This window comes from Echeneis naucrates, chromosome 2 (genome assembly GCF_900963305.1).
Source record: "Echeneis naucrates chromosome 2, fEcheNa1.1, whole genome shotgun sequence".
In the NCBI taxonomy this organism is placed as follows: domain Eukaryota; kingdom Metazoa; phylum Chordata; class Actinopteri; order Carangiformes; family Echeneidae; genus Echeneis; species Echeneis naucrates.
The window spans coordinates 1,704,725-1,721,615 of NC_042512.1; the positions used below are offsets into that span (position 1 = coordinate 1,704,725).

Sequence of the window (16,891 nt, forward strand, 5' to 3'; positions counted from 1 at the left end):
TAAAAAGCTCAGAAGTTATTCACTTCTATTTATTCTGCCCTCCCTGAACGTGCAGTGTTTGATGGGCAGATTTCCCCAAATGAGGGAAATGTTCTTCATTCAAGCTGTTTGTCACTCCCAGATGAAGCTTCCTGTAAAACTAACAAATAAGGATTAAACATCATACACCATGTGCACACAAATGACTGAACACCCACATATTGAAAATAGCAAACAAAGTCATTTTAACCCAGAATTACTGCCATTATTTTATCTTCACATAAAGTCCGTTATGTCCGATTAATGCTAACATACTGTAGCGGAGTGGTGTAGATGTAAGTACTGGTTGAGACAACGCCAACGCCAAAAACCCGAGATTAACAAAAGAAGGCACAAACAGGTTCCTTGTTGAATAAAAAAGTACAGAGACGTGTTCTCAACAAATAATGATAATTTTTATTTAAAATGGCAGGCTTAAAAGGGAAAAAGGCTTAAAGCACGACAAAAACCAGGATGGCAGTTAAAATATATTTATGAAATTTCTTTAAAACGTTATCAAAATATTAACACTGCCAAAAGTAAATTTTAAAAAAGTAAGTAAATTACAACAAGTGTAAAATAAAAAATAAAAAAAAGGGGGGGGCGGAGCTGAGGTCACTGAGGGAGGCGATGGATAAGACCACCAATACTTATCACCATTAGTGCAGCACATCAAACAAGGCGGAATCCACACGTGCCCCTGGTGACCACACCCACACACACACACACACACACACACACACACACACACACACACACACACAGAGGGTCGTGTGACTTCCAGTAACCGCAGCAGCTGAAAGTGAAAGTGTTCAGAGTTCAGCCTCCATTTTGAAGCTGTCGGAGCAGAAGCAGGGAAACTGAAGGCTGAGGCCGGTGAGTGTTAACATTATTATTATTTCACTGTCAGTTTGTCCCTGTGGACTGTGGAGGGACGGAGACTCACAGTGGACTTCTGTAACACTGAGACACTGAGACATGGAGGTCAGAGTTCACTTTGACGAACAGAGAAAAACTCCAGCTGAGCTGAGAACAGACCGTATTAACAGTCAGGGCTCTCAAGTTTTGAAGTGAGTTCAGAGTGAAATTGAGCTCTGACAAATGACGCATAAATTCATACAAATAAAGATATTTATAGAATTCAGCATTTTAGTGCAGGTGTGTTTATGTTTTTTTTTTTTTTTGAGGCCGTCAGCACGGGGGTCAGTGGCTCCCATTTCTCAGAGTGTCTGTCTTCTTCTGTAGCATATGTGCGGAATATCAAAATCTCACCCGGATACAGCAGTGCAATTTTTTTGATTGGCTGTTCGGTAGATACACTCTCTTTGATTGGCTGACAGCGGGTTTGTGATAACGGAGTGTGTTAACCCTGAGATAAGGGGAAACTGAGTTATCGGTTCCTGAAACAGGGGTATTTAAACTCTGAGACAATCACCATGGTAACAGACTCTGTGAACATCACCTGCTCGCTGGTTTTCTTTAAGAAACCCTGAGTTTCTACATGTCTCATCCCACACAAAGATAGCTGTTGGACATGGATTGTCCATTCATTCACTGATTGTATTTTTTTTGTTGTTGTTTGTTTTAGAAGAATGAATATAATTCTATCCTGAGTAAATGTCACTGTACACGTTAATAAATCTAAAATGATAAGGATCTTTATACAAATAAACAGAAACGTGCATGATCTACATCAGTCAGATTATTATTCTGTGTGATTGGGATAGATCATCAAGTGTAGAGAGCAGCAGGGTCCCCTCTCCTCCTCCAGCAGCATCGCACACTAATGTTGTGAGCAATGTTGATGGAGGTTCCTGAGAACTGGTCAGCTGGCTAAGAGGCCTCTGAACTCAGTTTGGCTTCAGTTTCCTCGGTTCATTTGTCTTCCAATACATTTAGAAACAATAAGAAACAAAGGCAGCACTTTATTATGAACAGTTTGTTCAGCAGAAACTGTTTGATTTCTCCACACTGTGACTGATTTAATGTAAAATGTTCCCACATTGTTTATCACCATCTAGTAGACAGATAGTAGAACTTCATCACATCCTGTTTGTTTGTGTCACATGTGTCAAAGAAACAAATGTTTAAGATTTATCATATTCATCAGATGAGAGAACCACCTCCTCTGGTCTGGCAATTCCTGACAGGTCAGACTGGTTTAGTTGTAATTGTTCTTTTTGTTTTTGTGTTGTTTTTATTTTTTTACATGGCTTCTGAAGGAAAGATTTGGCCCTCAAAAATGTATTTCATGAAAATTGTAGACCTCGAAATGTGCCAAGTTATGGTGATCATAACTGTGTCAAAGATCCATAATTCTTCAACTTGCACTGTAAAAAGTAAATGGTGATCTGAGTTTGCTTGAAATAAAGTGTTATAAAGATCGGGATTAACATGAATCAGGAATGTTCTCTGTTTATAACACAATCTGACTGAAATCAACACAGAGAGAGAAAAGTCAAACAGTTTGTTGTTGGGAGTTAAAGGCTGAAGTTAATGACAGTAATGGTGATGATTGTGTCCTCTGATGTAAATCCTGTGTTAATGAAACTTTTTGTTGTGTTTGTGTGAAGGTGGAGGCTCAGCTATGAATCAGTGTGAGGACAGAGAGGAGGGAGCCCCTCCCTCTAAAACCACTCTGTGTGGGGAACATGAGAGTCAGACCAAAGCTCAGAGGTGAGATGAGGATCTCTAACTGTCCATCTGTCAGAGCTCAGCACTCAGATCACTGCTCCATCATTATTCACTCTCACTGTCACTTACAGTTTTTACTGCTTCAGTTTTTTTATCCTTGTCTCCACTGGGAGCTCAACCAGGATGTGGAGATTCGTTCATTCATATTCACCAGTCCATCACAGGGCCAACACACAGTGACAATCTGCCACACTCACACTCAGACCTACAGACATGGCTGTTGTGGAGTAACAGCACTAACCATGATGCTGCTGTGCTGCCTGCATGTAGAGATATATTTCTTTTTCTTCTTCTTATCATTATTATTATTATTATCATTATTATTATTTGACTTGCACATGTCAGTAATACTCTATGCAAAATACTTCATTTTAGTCAAATGAAAAATATCCAAACAGTCAAAGTGACATGTAAATGTTATTGTGGCTATACAAATGAAAGCTGGACTATTTTCAAGTTATAATTTCTGCCCACTTTTTTTGGTTAATTCTTTTAATGTCAACTCTGTTTTTTCTAGCAACCAGAAGTCAAGACCGGATTCTCCTGAACTGAGCTGTGTGTCCATGAAGAGTGATCGGTCTATGGGTCGTATTGACTTTAAGGGAGGACAACAGTCTGCTGTATCCAGCTGTTTCTCCATGAAGCATAATCGGTCTATGGATGACTTTATCAAAGAAAAAAGGTAAAAGCTGATCATTTGTTGTTGTTTGACTCATTAAAGGTATCAAAGTTTGTCTATCGGTGTTCATAGAAAACTCCTGGAACAAACTGTATGTTTGTCTCTTTTCTCCTCAGATTTAAGTCTGACAAACATCATCACACAGACCTGGACTCCATATTTATGGTGTGTAAATGTTCATCCAGTGACTACAACAGACACCAACAAAGACTCGAGTTTGAAGCTGCACTCTTTAGACCAGTAGAGCTTTACTCTGTGACAGACAGGAGTTGAATTGGGATTGAACAGGTTTGGGGTGGGAGAGAGTGGGAGAGGACTGGGAGTTGTAGTTCACCACAGAGCAATAATCCATCAGCCTCAACAGATATGTTCTGTATGAATATGGTCTGTTGGAGACTTTTACAAAACATTTCTGCTCCTTCTTCTTCATCTACAGTGAATCTTAAAGACAAGTTTAATATTTAGTTGTTTTCCAGATAATTTCAGCTGTGAGTTAATAACAAAGACCAAAGTTAATCAGATTCAGTCCTGGACCTCCATGGACTCTGTCTCTACAGGGTTTAAAGATGGAATAATTCATCAGTGAACTAGTTCAGGTGGTCTGATCCATCTTCAGCCACAGTCACAGTTAATACCCTGAATTTTCACTTCCTAAGTTGATGTGTTGAAGGGCTGTATCAGTTTGGTCTTCATGTGATGATCAGGATCTCTATGATGTCAGAATCTAAAGTCAAACTTAGTAAGTTACACCAGTGAAGTTAGTTTAGTGAAGTCAGCAGGTCTGAATCTTTCTGTGTAGCTCTGGAAAGAGACGTGGCAGCAGATGATACAGCAGCAGCTAAAGTTGAACTCTGCTGACTGATGATCTGATGCTTTGATCCATCAGTTTATACTGAGAGTGAACTTTACACAGGATGTTATTGTGTTCCAGCTGCTGGAGGAGAACATCGTCTGTTTTGTGAAGAACGAGCTGAAGAAAATCAAAAGGAGTCTGAATCCAGATTACCCACAATTTATGAAGAATGAGGATGATGAGGTGGATGAAGAGCAGAGGAGGAGCAGAGAGGCATTTCTGAAGATCACAGTGAACTTCCTGAGGAGGATGAAGCAGGAGGAGCTGGCTGACTGTCTGCAGAGCAGTAAGAGGATTTAACATGATGGATCGATTAGACATTTTCTGTCAGGAGACAGAGAGAGACATGATCATTCTTATTCCTCAGAAGTAAATAAATACCTTGTTGTGAAAGTTTTTAACCTTATTTTTTTTGTTTGTTTGTTTATTTAGAAATTCGTGCTCGAGTTTGTCAGCGTAAACTGAAATCTGGCCTGAAGAAGAAGTTCCAGTGTGTGTTTGAGGGGATCTCTAAAGCAGGAAACCCAACCCTTCTGAATCAGATCTACACAGAGCTCTACATCACAGAGGGAGGGACTGGAGAGGTCAATGAGGAACATGAGGTCAGACAGATTGAAACAGCATCCAGGAAACAGGACAGAGCAGAAACAAGCATCAGACAAGAAGACATCTTTAAACCCCCACCTGGAAGAGACCAACCAATCAGAACAATGATGACAAAGGGAGTGGCTGGCATTGGGAAAACCGTCTTAACACAGAAGTTCACTCTGGACTGGGCTGAAGACAAAGCGAACCAGGACATAGAGTTCACATTCCCCTTCACCTTCAGAGAGCTGAATGTGCTGAAAGAGAAGAAGTTCAGCTTGGTGGAACTTGTTCATCTCTTCTTCACTGAAACCAAAGAAGCAGGAATGTTCAGCTTTGATCAGTTCCAGGTTGTGTTCATCTTTGACGGTCTGGATGAGTGTCGACTTCCTTTGGACTTCCACAACACTGAGGTCCTGACTGATCCTACAGAGTCCACCTCAGTGGACGTGCTGCTGACAAACCTCATCAGGGGGAAACTGCTTCCCTCTGCTCGCCTCTGGATAACCACACGACCTGCAGCAGCCAATCAGATCCCTCCTCAGTGTGTTGACATGGTGACAGAGGTCAGAGGGTTCAATGACCCCCAGAAGGAGGAGTACTTCAGGAAGAGGTTCAGACATAAGAAGCAGGCCAGCAGGATCATCTCCCACATCAAGACCTCACGAAGCCTCCACATCATGTGCCACATCCCAGTCTTCTGCTGGATCACTGCTACAGTTCTGGAGGAGGTGTTGAAGACCAGAGAGGGAGGAGAGCTGCCCAAGACCCTGACTGAGATGTACATCCACTTCCTGGTGGTTCAGTCCAAACTGAAGAAGGTCAAGTACAATGGAGGAGCTGAGTCAGATCCACACTGGAGTCCAGAGACCAGGAAGATGATTGAGTCTCTGGGAAAAGTGGCTTTTGAGCAGCTGCAGAAAGGAAACCTGATCTTCTATGAATCAGACCTGACAGAGTGTGGCATCGATATCAGAGCAGCATCAGTTTACTCAGGAGTGTTCACACAGATCTTCAAAGAGGAGACAGGGCTGTACCAGGACAGGGTCTTCTGCTTCGTCCATCTGAGTGTTCAGGAGTTTCTGGCTGCTCTTCATGTGCATCTGACCTTCATCAACTCTGGAGTCAATCTGATGGCAGAAAAACAAACAACCTCCTTGTGGTCAAAACTATTTAGAAATAAACATGAATCTTTAATTCTCTACCAGAGTGCTGTAGATGAGGCCTTACAGAGTCCACATGGACACCTGGACTTGTTCCTCCGGTTCCTTCTGGGTCTTTCACTGCAGACCAACCAAACTCTCCTACGAGGCCTGGTGACACAGACAGGAAGTAGCTCAGAGACCAATCAGAAAACAGTCCAGTACATCAAGACAAAGATCAGTGAGAATCTGTCTCCAGAGAAAAGTATCAACCTGTTTCACTGTCTGAATGAACTGAATGATGGTTCTCTGGTGGAGGAGATCCAACAGTCCCTGAGATCAGGACGTCTCTCCACAGATAAACTGTCTCCTGCTCAATGGTCAGCTCTGGTCTTCGTCTTACTGTCATCAGAAAAAGATCTGGATGTGTTTGACCTGAAGAAATACTCTGCTTCAGAGGGGGCTCTTCTGAGGCTGCTGCCAGTGATCAAAGCCTCCAACAAAGTTCTGTATGTACAAATAAATCCATCTAGATCAACTGGATCTTTTTTTAGTTGAGAATCAAAAACATGTTTCTTTAATCACTTATCTTATTTTGCTGATTCCTCCTCAGACTGAGTGGCTGTAACCTCTCAGACAGAAGCTGTGAAGCTCTGTCCTCAGTCCTCAGCTCCCAGTCCTCTAGTCTGAGAGATCTGGACCTGAGTAACAACAACCTGCAGGATTCAGGAGTGAAGCAGCTTTCTGCTGGACTGAAGAGTCCACACTGTGAGCTGGAAACTCTCAGGTCAGAGTTCATGTTTGTGTGAATACTAAAACTGGATTTAGTTTTTTATGATACATTATTATTTAAATGAGTAAAAAATGAAAACTGAAGAGGTTTGTAGATTTTAGTTCGTAGTGGTGTCTTCTATGTTCACTGAGGATCATTTAGTTTTAGGGAGACGGACACAACCTTTCTGCTGCTTTTGATGATGGAGTTCTCATTCAGGAAAATATTTAAGGGGCTCAAAGACACCAGAGGTTGAGTGGACTGCTGATATGATGCTCTGTGGATGAATGAACCTTCTAGCTTCGGATCTAGAAACGGTTACAAACACACTTTGTAGTTGGGCGCCAGACAGGAGACAGGAGCTGGATCAAAAGACACTATTGTCCTGTCAGATTTGATGGCGAAGTCTAAATCAAAGGGGGTTTTAATTCATAAATCAAATTGAGGTTCCTTTAAAAAAGCACCTGTAATGTGTAACCCAATATACACACTACAAATAAAAATCTCTCAAAGCAATATTTGCTTTGTGTACTGTGATCTGTGATCACAGTACACAGTTCACCCTGTTATCACAAATCACAGCAACACAAAACTTAAATCATCAATGCCCCAAAAAGGGCAGAGGAGGGGAGAGGAGGGGAGAGGAGAGGAGGGGAGAGGGAGAGAGGGGGGGGGGGCTGGCTGGCTCCCTGACAATGAAATAGGAGAACAAGATTGACAAAAACAAATTCCCTCCCCGAAAGCTATGACAGCTACTAAGACTGCTATTTGTAACATAAAAAAGTAAAGCAAAACTACACATGTAAAAATCTCAACAAAAAACAAAAGTTGTTTAACCCAAATCGCATTGCAGCACAGCCCAGCATGATCCAGAGCTGGGAGCAGGAGGAGGAGTCAGAACCAACCAATCCCACCTCTACACCTGAACAGGAAATGGGACACACACACAGAGTGGACTCCATCCTGAGAACAAGAAGGGCAAACAGAAATATATACAAATGACCAAAGGTCATAACAGAGTTCTTTATAAGCCAGTAGGTTCTTCATTTTGGCTTCCTCCAAACATCAAGAGAACATTTTTCTCTCTGCTTTTGGAAATATAATATTAATGTTGATATTAATTCTACAACATCATTTATTTAGGAAAAAATCAGATAAATCACTCAGAATATTGATTTCAGCTCACTGACCAAGGGATGGTGATGCAAAGGCCCAGTCCCAATACACCCCCTACCCCTACATTTTGCACGTTCCTGTGAGGGTAGAGGTGTCCCAATAACTTTTTTCACGTAGGGGAAGGGGGCATAATGAGGGGCAGGGGCTATGAATCTAGCCCAGAACATCGAGGGTTTTCCGATGCTGACTTCCCGAGGTAGGGCCAGTCTGTGAGCGAGATGATGAAGTCTGAGGGGGGAAAAAAACACAAAAAAATCACAAAAGACAACAGATGTCAATGGTGTATTCTTCTCTGTGTACCTCTTGGTTTATTTATCCACCGAAGCATGATGAAATCTAAAAGAATGATCGCAACCGCAAACTCCTTTCTTTTTTGTTGTTGTTGTTGTTGTTTTTTTTTTGTTTTTTTTTGATGACATAATTTGTTGCTGCTGGGAATACCCAGTCGCTTGCGTGCCTGTAATGTAAACTATGCCGTGACATAGCAAGTGGTGTCCCAATTCCTTGGGAAGAAGCAAAGCTATCCCCCTTGTGCCTTCCTTTTGAAGGTTAAGGGCTGGTGGTAGTGAGTAGGTGAACATTGGGATTGGGCCAAAGTGTCAGAATGAAATATCTTTTTAGTAATTCTATGATCAGGCAGCTTCACAGATCTGTTCCACAGCTGGAGCATTTGTCTCTTATGTCTGATACTCGAGGGCTCCCAACCCAAATCACCATAAAGAGCCAACACTGAGGTCAATCTGTGTACTGCTGTAAGATAACCAATAGCTCTATGATGCTGAGTATTACAAAGAGAATATTCACAGAATCCCCAGACAGCAGAAGCATCGTCTGACACACACACACACACACACACACACACACTACAGAACAGAGTGAAAGTATGAACTCCCAGATGAGCACAGTGTTCAGACTTGTTCAGGGCTCTACCTGCAGACTGAGCTAAAACACTGACAGCTGGGTTAAATGTCATGTGTTGGTCCAACGTCAGGCCAAGACATTGCATCTTCCAAATATGTTAATGATGAGTTTGGTTTTCTGTCCAGAACTTCTGCAGCTTGTTTGTAGACTGTTTGACTGATTTTAGAGTGGACTTACCTGCCAGAGCTCAGATTGTTATACAGGAGTTCATATGTGGCAGAATCAGAGATAGAAATAAAGTTTGGCTGACTCTGCTGTTTGGTTATTTCTGATGTGTTCAAATCACAATGTTGACAGTTCAGGTTCTTTACAGTGTTGTTTCATTTTCTCATTAAATCTTCTCACTGTTTGTATTTGACTGTTGTGAAGCTGCTTCCTGTTGGTTCAGATATTTGGCTTTCATTTTCTAAACTTCTACTTTCTAAACCTTCATCTCTGAACAGATGATGAAACATTGAACATTTTCAAGCAGGAACTTTGTCTCCTAAAGTCACATCTTTTATTCTTTACTCAGGTTGATGAGCTGCAATTTGTCAGAGATCAGCTGTTCTTCTCTGGTCTCAGCTCTGAAGTCCAACCCCTCCCATCTCAGAGAACTGGACCTGAGTCACAACAAGCTGAAGGATTCAGGAGTTAAGGATCTGTGTGGTTTTCTGGAGAGTCCTCACTGTAGACTGGAGACTCTGAGGTCAGACTCATGTTTTATTTCTGCTCTATTAATCTCTCAGATTAATATGATGTTACAGTTGTGGTGACTCTGACCTGCAGACAGGTTTATATTTATGAGGGAAAATCCTCTTCAGGTTTTAGACATTTAACTGTTAAATGGTTGAAAATAGCTTTTGAAAAAGTTTATTTCAAAAAGACATTGGAATGGAAAACATTATTCTAATGTTTTTGAAAGGGGACATTGTATATTAATTTGAAATAAATCTTATTTCAATGTTTCTTAGAATCATCCAAAATCAAAGAAATCAACACAAATATAAACCCTTTTGCCAACAAAAACACCTCTGAGGTGCTCATACACAGAACAACAAAACTGTAATGGGGTCGCTCTCTCACCCAAGAATGGCACAAGTCTAGACTGGAACAGCTGAGAACTTTATTGACTACGTGCAATAGCCCAAACAGACGGCAGGCAGAGGCAGAGTCTAGAGACAGGCAGCAGGTCAGGTTACCGGGGCAGAGATGAGGAGTAGTGGTCTGGGGCCGAAGGCAGGTTAGGCCCCAGGAGGTCCGTCGGGAAAGCTGAGCGTAATGCAAAGACAATCTGGCAGAGAGGCAGAGTGGAGGAGCTGGTTAAGGGGAGTCTGGGAGGAACAGATGAGTCTGAAACATGTTTGCTCCGTCTGCCTCACTGATCTCCCAGCTATGTTAAATATCAGACTCAGGATTCTATGGACTGATATCAGATCAGTCAGAATCGGGAAGATCAACAATTTATTTATAAATTTAATTTTGAACCCATCCTTATAATCCATTAAAGATGACATAGATCAGAATAGATTCTGCATATTTAAGTATGATTTCCACATTCAGCTATTCATGTTTCTTCAAATATATCATCAATGATGAGTTCTGTTTTCTGTGTAGAACTTTTGGAGGTTGTGTAGTTGACAGTTTGACTGGTTTTAGAGTGGACTTACCTGCCAGAGCTAACAGATGGAGGCTCCAGTCAAACTTAAGTCACACACTTCAGCCTCCAACAAACGTCACCATTGGCTGGTAAAGCTGTCAATCAAATGTATGTTTTTGATTGACAGATTCATCAGCCATTCATGTGGCCCCTTACATTTCTCCACACTTAAACCGTTGGCGACCGTCGTCACTATGGCAACAATAAACAACACCTTTCGCAAAGGTGGCATGTAACATATGGTCACATAGTTTATGTTCATTCAAACATTTAACTTTGCTAAGCAGGATGCTTCCACTCATTCAGTGACATTGCATGATTTCCACCAAGGGATAGTCAGATAAATATTACTGACAGGTTGAAGTTGAGTCTCTCCATGCGATTGATCGACAGCTTTATCAGCCAATGGTGATGTTGGCTGAACTGCAACGTCAGATCAGTCTCAAAATTCAACACACAGATTTCATAACTGCACATTCAGCAATTTGTATGCTCCATAAATTTATCTTACAAGTGTGCCTCAAAATCACATTTGCGAAGTCCAAAATACGAGGACAAAACTTTGAAATACGACATCGAAACTGCAAAATATGAGTACGAGAGCCCCACGAGAGTTCATTCATTATGAGATTGTTCTGACGCCATACAAAACAGTGCAACGGAAATGCCCCCACCCAAAATTCCATCCCTGACCAGAAGACCATCTCTGCGTTATACAGGAGTTCATATGTGGCAGAATCAGAGATAGAAATAAAGTTTGGCTGACTCTGCTGTTTGGTTATTTCTGATGTGTTACAATCACAATGTTGACAGTTTGAGTCAGTTCAGGTTCTTTACAGTGTTGTTTCATTTTCTCATTAAATCTTGTCACTGTTTGTATTTGACTGTTGTGAAGCTGCTTCATGTTGGTTCAGCTGTGTGACTTTCATTTTCTAAATTTCTACTTTCTAAACCTTCAACTCTGAACAGATGATGAAACATTGAACGCTTTCAAGCAGGAACTTTGTCTCCTAAAGTCACATCTTTTATTCTTTACTCAGGTTGGAGCGCTGCAATTTGTCAGAGATCAGCTGTTCTTCTCTGGTCTCAGCTCTGAAGTCCCACCCCTCCCATCTCAGAAAACTGGACCTGAGTTGGAACAATGACCTGAAGGATTCAGACCTGAAGGATCTGTGTGGTTTTCTGAAGAGTCCTCACTGCAGACTGGAGACTCTGAGGTCAGACTCATGTTTTATTTCTGCTCTCAGATTAATATGATGTTACAGTTGTGGTGACTCTGACCTGCAGACAGGTTTATATTTATGAGGGAAAATCCTCTTCAGGTTTTAGACATTTTTCTGTTAAATGGTTGAAAATAGCTTTTGAAAAAGTTTATTTCAAAATGACATCGGAATGGAAAACATTAATCTAATGTTTTTGAAAGGGGACATTGTTTTTTAATTTGAAATATTAAAATCTTATTTCAATGTTTCTTAGAATCATCCAAAATCAAAGAAATCAACACAAATATAAACCCTTTTGCCAACAAAAACACCTCTGAGGTGCTCATACACAGAACAACAAAACTGTAATGGGTTCGCTCTCTCACCCAAGAATGGCACAAGTCTAGACTGGAACAGCTGAGAACTTTATTGACTACGTGCAATAGCCCAAACAGACGGCAGGCAGAGGCAGAGTCTAGAGACAGGCAGCAGGTCAGGTTACCGGGGCAGAGATGAGGAGTAGTGGTCTGGGGCCGAAGGCAGGTTAGGCCCCAGGAGGTCCGTCGGGAAAGCTGAGCGTAATGCAAAGACAATCTGGCAGAGAGGCAGAGTGGAGGAGCTGGTCAAGGGGAGTCTGGGAGGAACAGATGAGTCTGTTTATCCTGATTAAGAGAGGTAAGCAGGCAGGTAGAGTGGGTGGTGGAGGGGAGAACCAGGAGTGGACTATGACAAAAACAAAACATGGATCTGACTTTCTACTTCATCCAGTTTGCATAGTGAACAAATCCGGTCTTCCTCAGGTGTGGCATTAAAGCTCCCTGTTTCTGGGACTAATGGAAGTGTTCCTGAACACAACTGTCCATAATGATCTTTGTCTTTTAGTTCACTTATTCTTAATGTAAGGTTCCACACTGTAAGTGTTCTTATTAAGACAGTAGGTTCTTCATTTTGGCTTCCTCCAAACATCCAGAGACCGTTTATCTCTCTGCTTTAGGAACAGTTTGTTTATAATATCTGTAATATCACAACATCATTCATTAATGAAAATATCAGAGAAATCACAAATATAGAATATTAATTTCATCCACATGTAACATGGCTCTGTTGGTTTAGTTTGGGATATTTCAGTCATAATGCCAATTTAGTTTGAATGTCAAACAGATTGTCAGAATTAATGCTTTCATTTTCCAAGGAACCTTCCCACCTGGTCCATTATTAGAATAATAATGTTTACATGAACCACTGACCCCAAAGCAGTTACATGAATGTACATGACCAACACGCTGCAGCAGTGGAAATAAGGTGGCTCCAAACATACCTAATGTAAACATCACCACCTCAGGAAAACATCCATTTTGCTGTGATTGTGTAGCAAAGCTTTAGTCCAATCAGCTGCAGTGGTTTGGTTCCACACTAAGATAAGGATTGGCTCTAAGGGCTGGTCTGCTGGGGGAGCAGTTGCCCCGTTGCCCTCCTCTCTCTGCTGCAGGAAACATGTTTGCTCCGTCAGTCAGTTCAGGTTCTTTGAGGTGTTGTTTCATTTTCTCATTAAATCTTGTCACTGTTTGTATTTGACTGTTGTGAAGCTGCTTCCTGTTGGTTCAGCTGTTTGACTTTCTTTTTCTAAACTTCTACTTTCTAAACCTTCAGCTCTGAACAGATGATGAAACATTGAACACTCTCCAGCAGGAACTTTGTCTCCTAAAGTCATATTTTTTATTCTTTACTCAGGTTGTGGGGCTGCAGTTTGTCAGAGATCAGCTGTTCTTCTCTGGTCTCAGCTCTGAAGTCCAACCCCTCCCATCTCAGAGAACTGGACCTGAGTCTGAACTACCTGAAGGATTCAGGACTGAAGGATCTGTGGGGTTTTCTGAAGAGTCCTCACTGTAGACTGGAGACTCTGACGTCAGACTCATGTTTTATTTCTGCTCTCAGATTAATATGATGTTACAGTTGTGGTGACTCTGACCTGCAGACATCAGGCTGATATTATACTGATCCTCACTGAGGATCTTCATGCTGACGTCTGTTTTCTTCTTCTCTGGTTTAGTCCAGTCAGTGTGGCAGAGAAATGTTGAACTACAGATTTAAAACTTAAAAAAAATAAATAAAAATCCCTCAGTGTTTCAATGACAGGAAATATTTTTCCTCACTGACATGGACAAATATATATTCAGTGGGGTCGGAATCATTCTCTCTGGAACAATTCGATTCGATTTGGATTTTTGGGGCTATGATTCGATTCTAAATTGATTCTTTCTTCAAAATGATTTTCGATTAAAAAAAAAATTCCATTCATAGTCATTTCTGCTTCAATCTATAGGTGTGCAAAGGATCCTCATGATCTATTCAAGTCTGCTTTTCAAGACAAAATGATGAATGGAGACATTAAAGTGTCTTTTTCACATTTATTAAGTTTTAAACATTTATCCATGCTCAGATGGAATGGTTGCAACTGTTGTTTAATACAATATCACATATTGCTTCAATAGCAAAAATAAAAGTGTCTCTTTAAAAAAAAAAAAGAAGCAGTTAAACATGTTGCCTTTTAAATTTTAAGGAAAGTGCCTTTTCAAATGTGTGTGGACCACAACTGCTACTCTGAGCAGCAAGCTATAAAATAAGTCATGTCAAGCTCAGTAAAAACCAAAATGAGTCAGAATCTTTGCCTGCAATGAGGACGGGGCCTGTTGAATCTTTCTTTCCTCCATTATTGTAGTTTCCTCCTTGTTTTGGTGCATGTGTATGTTCCAGAACCAGCTCTGTGGTGACGTCAGACAGCGTCTTTGTCAACATTGTTTTATTTTTTAAATCGATTTTGGGACATTTTGAATCGATTCTGAATCATAGTAAATGAGAATTGTGATTCTTATATCAAGCGTTTTTTGTTTTTTTTTTCCTTTGGGTACAGCACTAATATTCAGTGATTTTGTGTTCCAACACGACTATAAAGTCATGTGACTCAAGCAGACTGAATGATTCAGACCAAACTCAGCATGTTAAACGTGGTCACCGCTGAATTAAGTGAAAGTGTTCCAGATGTTGTGAACCATGTGTTGGCTTGATGAAACATTGAACGTTTTCAAGCAGGAACTTTGTCTCCTAAAGTCACATCTTTTATTCTTTACTCAGGTTGATGAAGTGCAGTTTGTCAGAGATCAGCTGTTCTTCTCTGGTCTCAGCTCTGAAGTCCAACCCCTCCCATCTGAGAGAACTGGACCTGAGAGGGAACGACCTGAAGGATTCAGGACTGAAGGATCTGTGTGGTTTTCTGAGGAGTCCTCACTGTAGACTGGAGACTCTCAGGTCAGACTCATGTTTTATTTCTGCTCTCAGATTAATATGATGTTACAGTTGTGGTGACTCTGACCTGCAGACATCAGGCTGATATTATTGTTGCAACTGTTGTTTAATACAATATCACATATTGCTTGAATAGCAAAAATAAAAGTGTCTCTTTGAACAAATGAGCAGTTAAACATGCTGCCTTTTAAATTTTAAGGAAAGTGCCTTTTCAAATGTGTGTGGACCAAAACTGCTACTCTGAGCAGCAAGCTATAAAATAAGTCATGTCAAGCTCAGTAAAAACCAAAATGAGTCAGAATCTTTGCCTGCAATGAGGACGGGGCCTGTTGAATCTTTCTTTCCTCCATTATTGTAGTTTCCTCCTTGTTTTGGTGCATGTGTATGTTCCAGAACCAGCTCTGTGGTGACGTCAGACAGCGTCTTTGTCAACATTGTTTTATTTTTTAAATCGATTTTGGGACATTTTGAATCGATTCTGAATCATAGCAAATGAGAATTGTGATTCTTATATCAAGCGTTTTTTGTTTTTTTTTTCCTTTGCGTACAGCACTAATATTCAGTGTTTTTGTGTTCCAACACGACTATAAAGTCAAGTGACTCAAGCAGACTGAATGATTCAGACCAAACTCAGCATGTTAAACGTGGTCACCGCTGAATTAAGTGAAAATGTTCCAGATGTTGTGAACCATGTGTTGGCTTGATGAAACATTGAATGTTTTCAAGCAGGAACTTTGTCTCCTAAAGTCACATCTTTTATTCTTTACTCAGGTTGATGAAGTGCAGTTTGTCAGAGATCAGCTGTTCTTCTCTGGTCTCAGCTCTGAAGTCCAACCCCTCCCATCTCAGAGAACTGGACCTGAGTTGGAACAACCTGAAGGATTCAGGACTGAAGGATCTGTGTGGTTTTCTGAAGAGTCCTCACTGCAGACTGGAGACTCTGAGGTCAGACTCATGTTTTATTTCTGCTCTCAGATTAATATGATGTTACAGTTGTGGTGACTCTGACCTGCAGACATCAGGCTGATATTATTGTTGCAACTGTTGTTTAATACAATATCACATATTGCTTGAATAGCAAAAATAAAAGTGTCTCTTTGAACAAATGAGCAGTTAAACATGCTGCCTTTTAAATTTTAAGGAAAGTGCCTTTTCAAATGTGTGTGGACCAAAACTGCTACTCTGAGCAGCAAGCTATAAAATAAGTCATGTCAAGCTCAGTAAAAACCAAAATGAGTCAGAATCTTTGCCTGCAACGAGGACGGGGCCTGTTGAATCTTTCTTTCCTCCATTATTGTAGTTTCCTCCTTGTTTTGGTGCATGTGTATGTTCCAGAACCAGCTCTGTGGTGACGTCAGACAGCGTCTTTGTCAACATTGTTTTATTTTTTAAATCGATTTTGGGACATTTTGAATCGATTCTGAATCATAGTAAATGAGAATTGTGATTCTTATATCAAGCGTTTTTTGTTTTTTTTTTCCTTTGCGTACAGCACTAATATTCAGTGTTTTTGTGTTCCAACACGACTATAAAGTCAAGTGACTCAAGCAGACTGAATGATTCAGACCAAACTCAGCATGTTAAACGTGGTCACCGCTGAATTAAGTGAAAATGTTCCAGATGTTGTGAACCATGTGTTGGCTTGATGAAACATTGAACACTTTCAAGCAGGAACTGTGTCTCCTAAAGTCACATCTTTTATTCTTTACTCAGTTTGGAGAACTGCAGTTTGTCAGAGATCAGCTGTTCTTCTCTGGTCTCAGCTCTGAAGTCCAACCCCTCCCATCTCAGAGAACTGGACCTGAATTGGAATGACCTGAAGGATTCAGGACTGAAGGATCTGTGTGGTTTTCTGAAGAGTCCTCACTGTAGACTGGAGACTCTGAGGTCAGACTCATGTTTTATTT

The 16,891-nt window shown here is 40.9% G+C and overlaps 1 protein-coding gene across 1 annotated transcript; it reads left to right on the forward strand.

Annotated features, from left to right (window-relative positions):
- Positions 1 to 4,298: 4,298 nt before the first annotated feature.
- LOC115057339 (NLR family CARD domain-containing protein 3-like) lies at positions 4,299 to 8,485 on the forward strand (the record flags this gene model as incomplete). The annotated part of the gene is made up of 4 exons (XM_029524396.1): positions 4,299 to 4,530; positions 4,562 to 4,570; positions 4,692 to 6,475; positions 8,468 to 8,485. Coding segments are annotated over 4 exons (2,043 nt in total), but the record flags the coding sequence as incomplete, so codon positions are not given.
- Between the last annotated feature and the right edge of the window lie 8,406 nt (positions 8,486 to 16,891).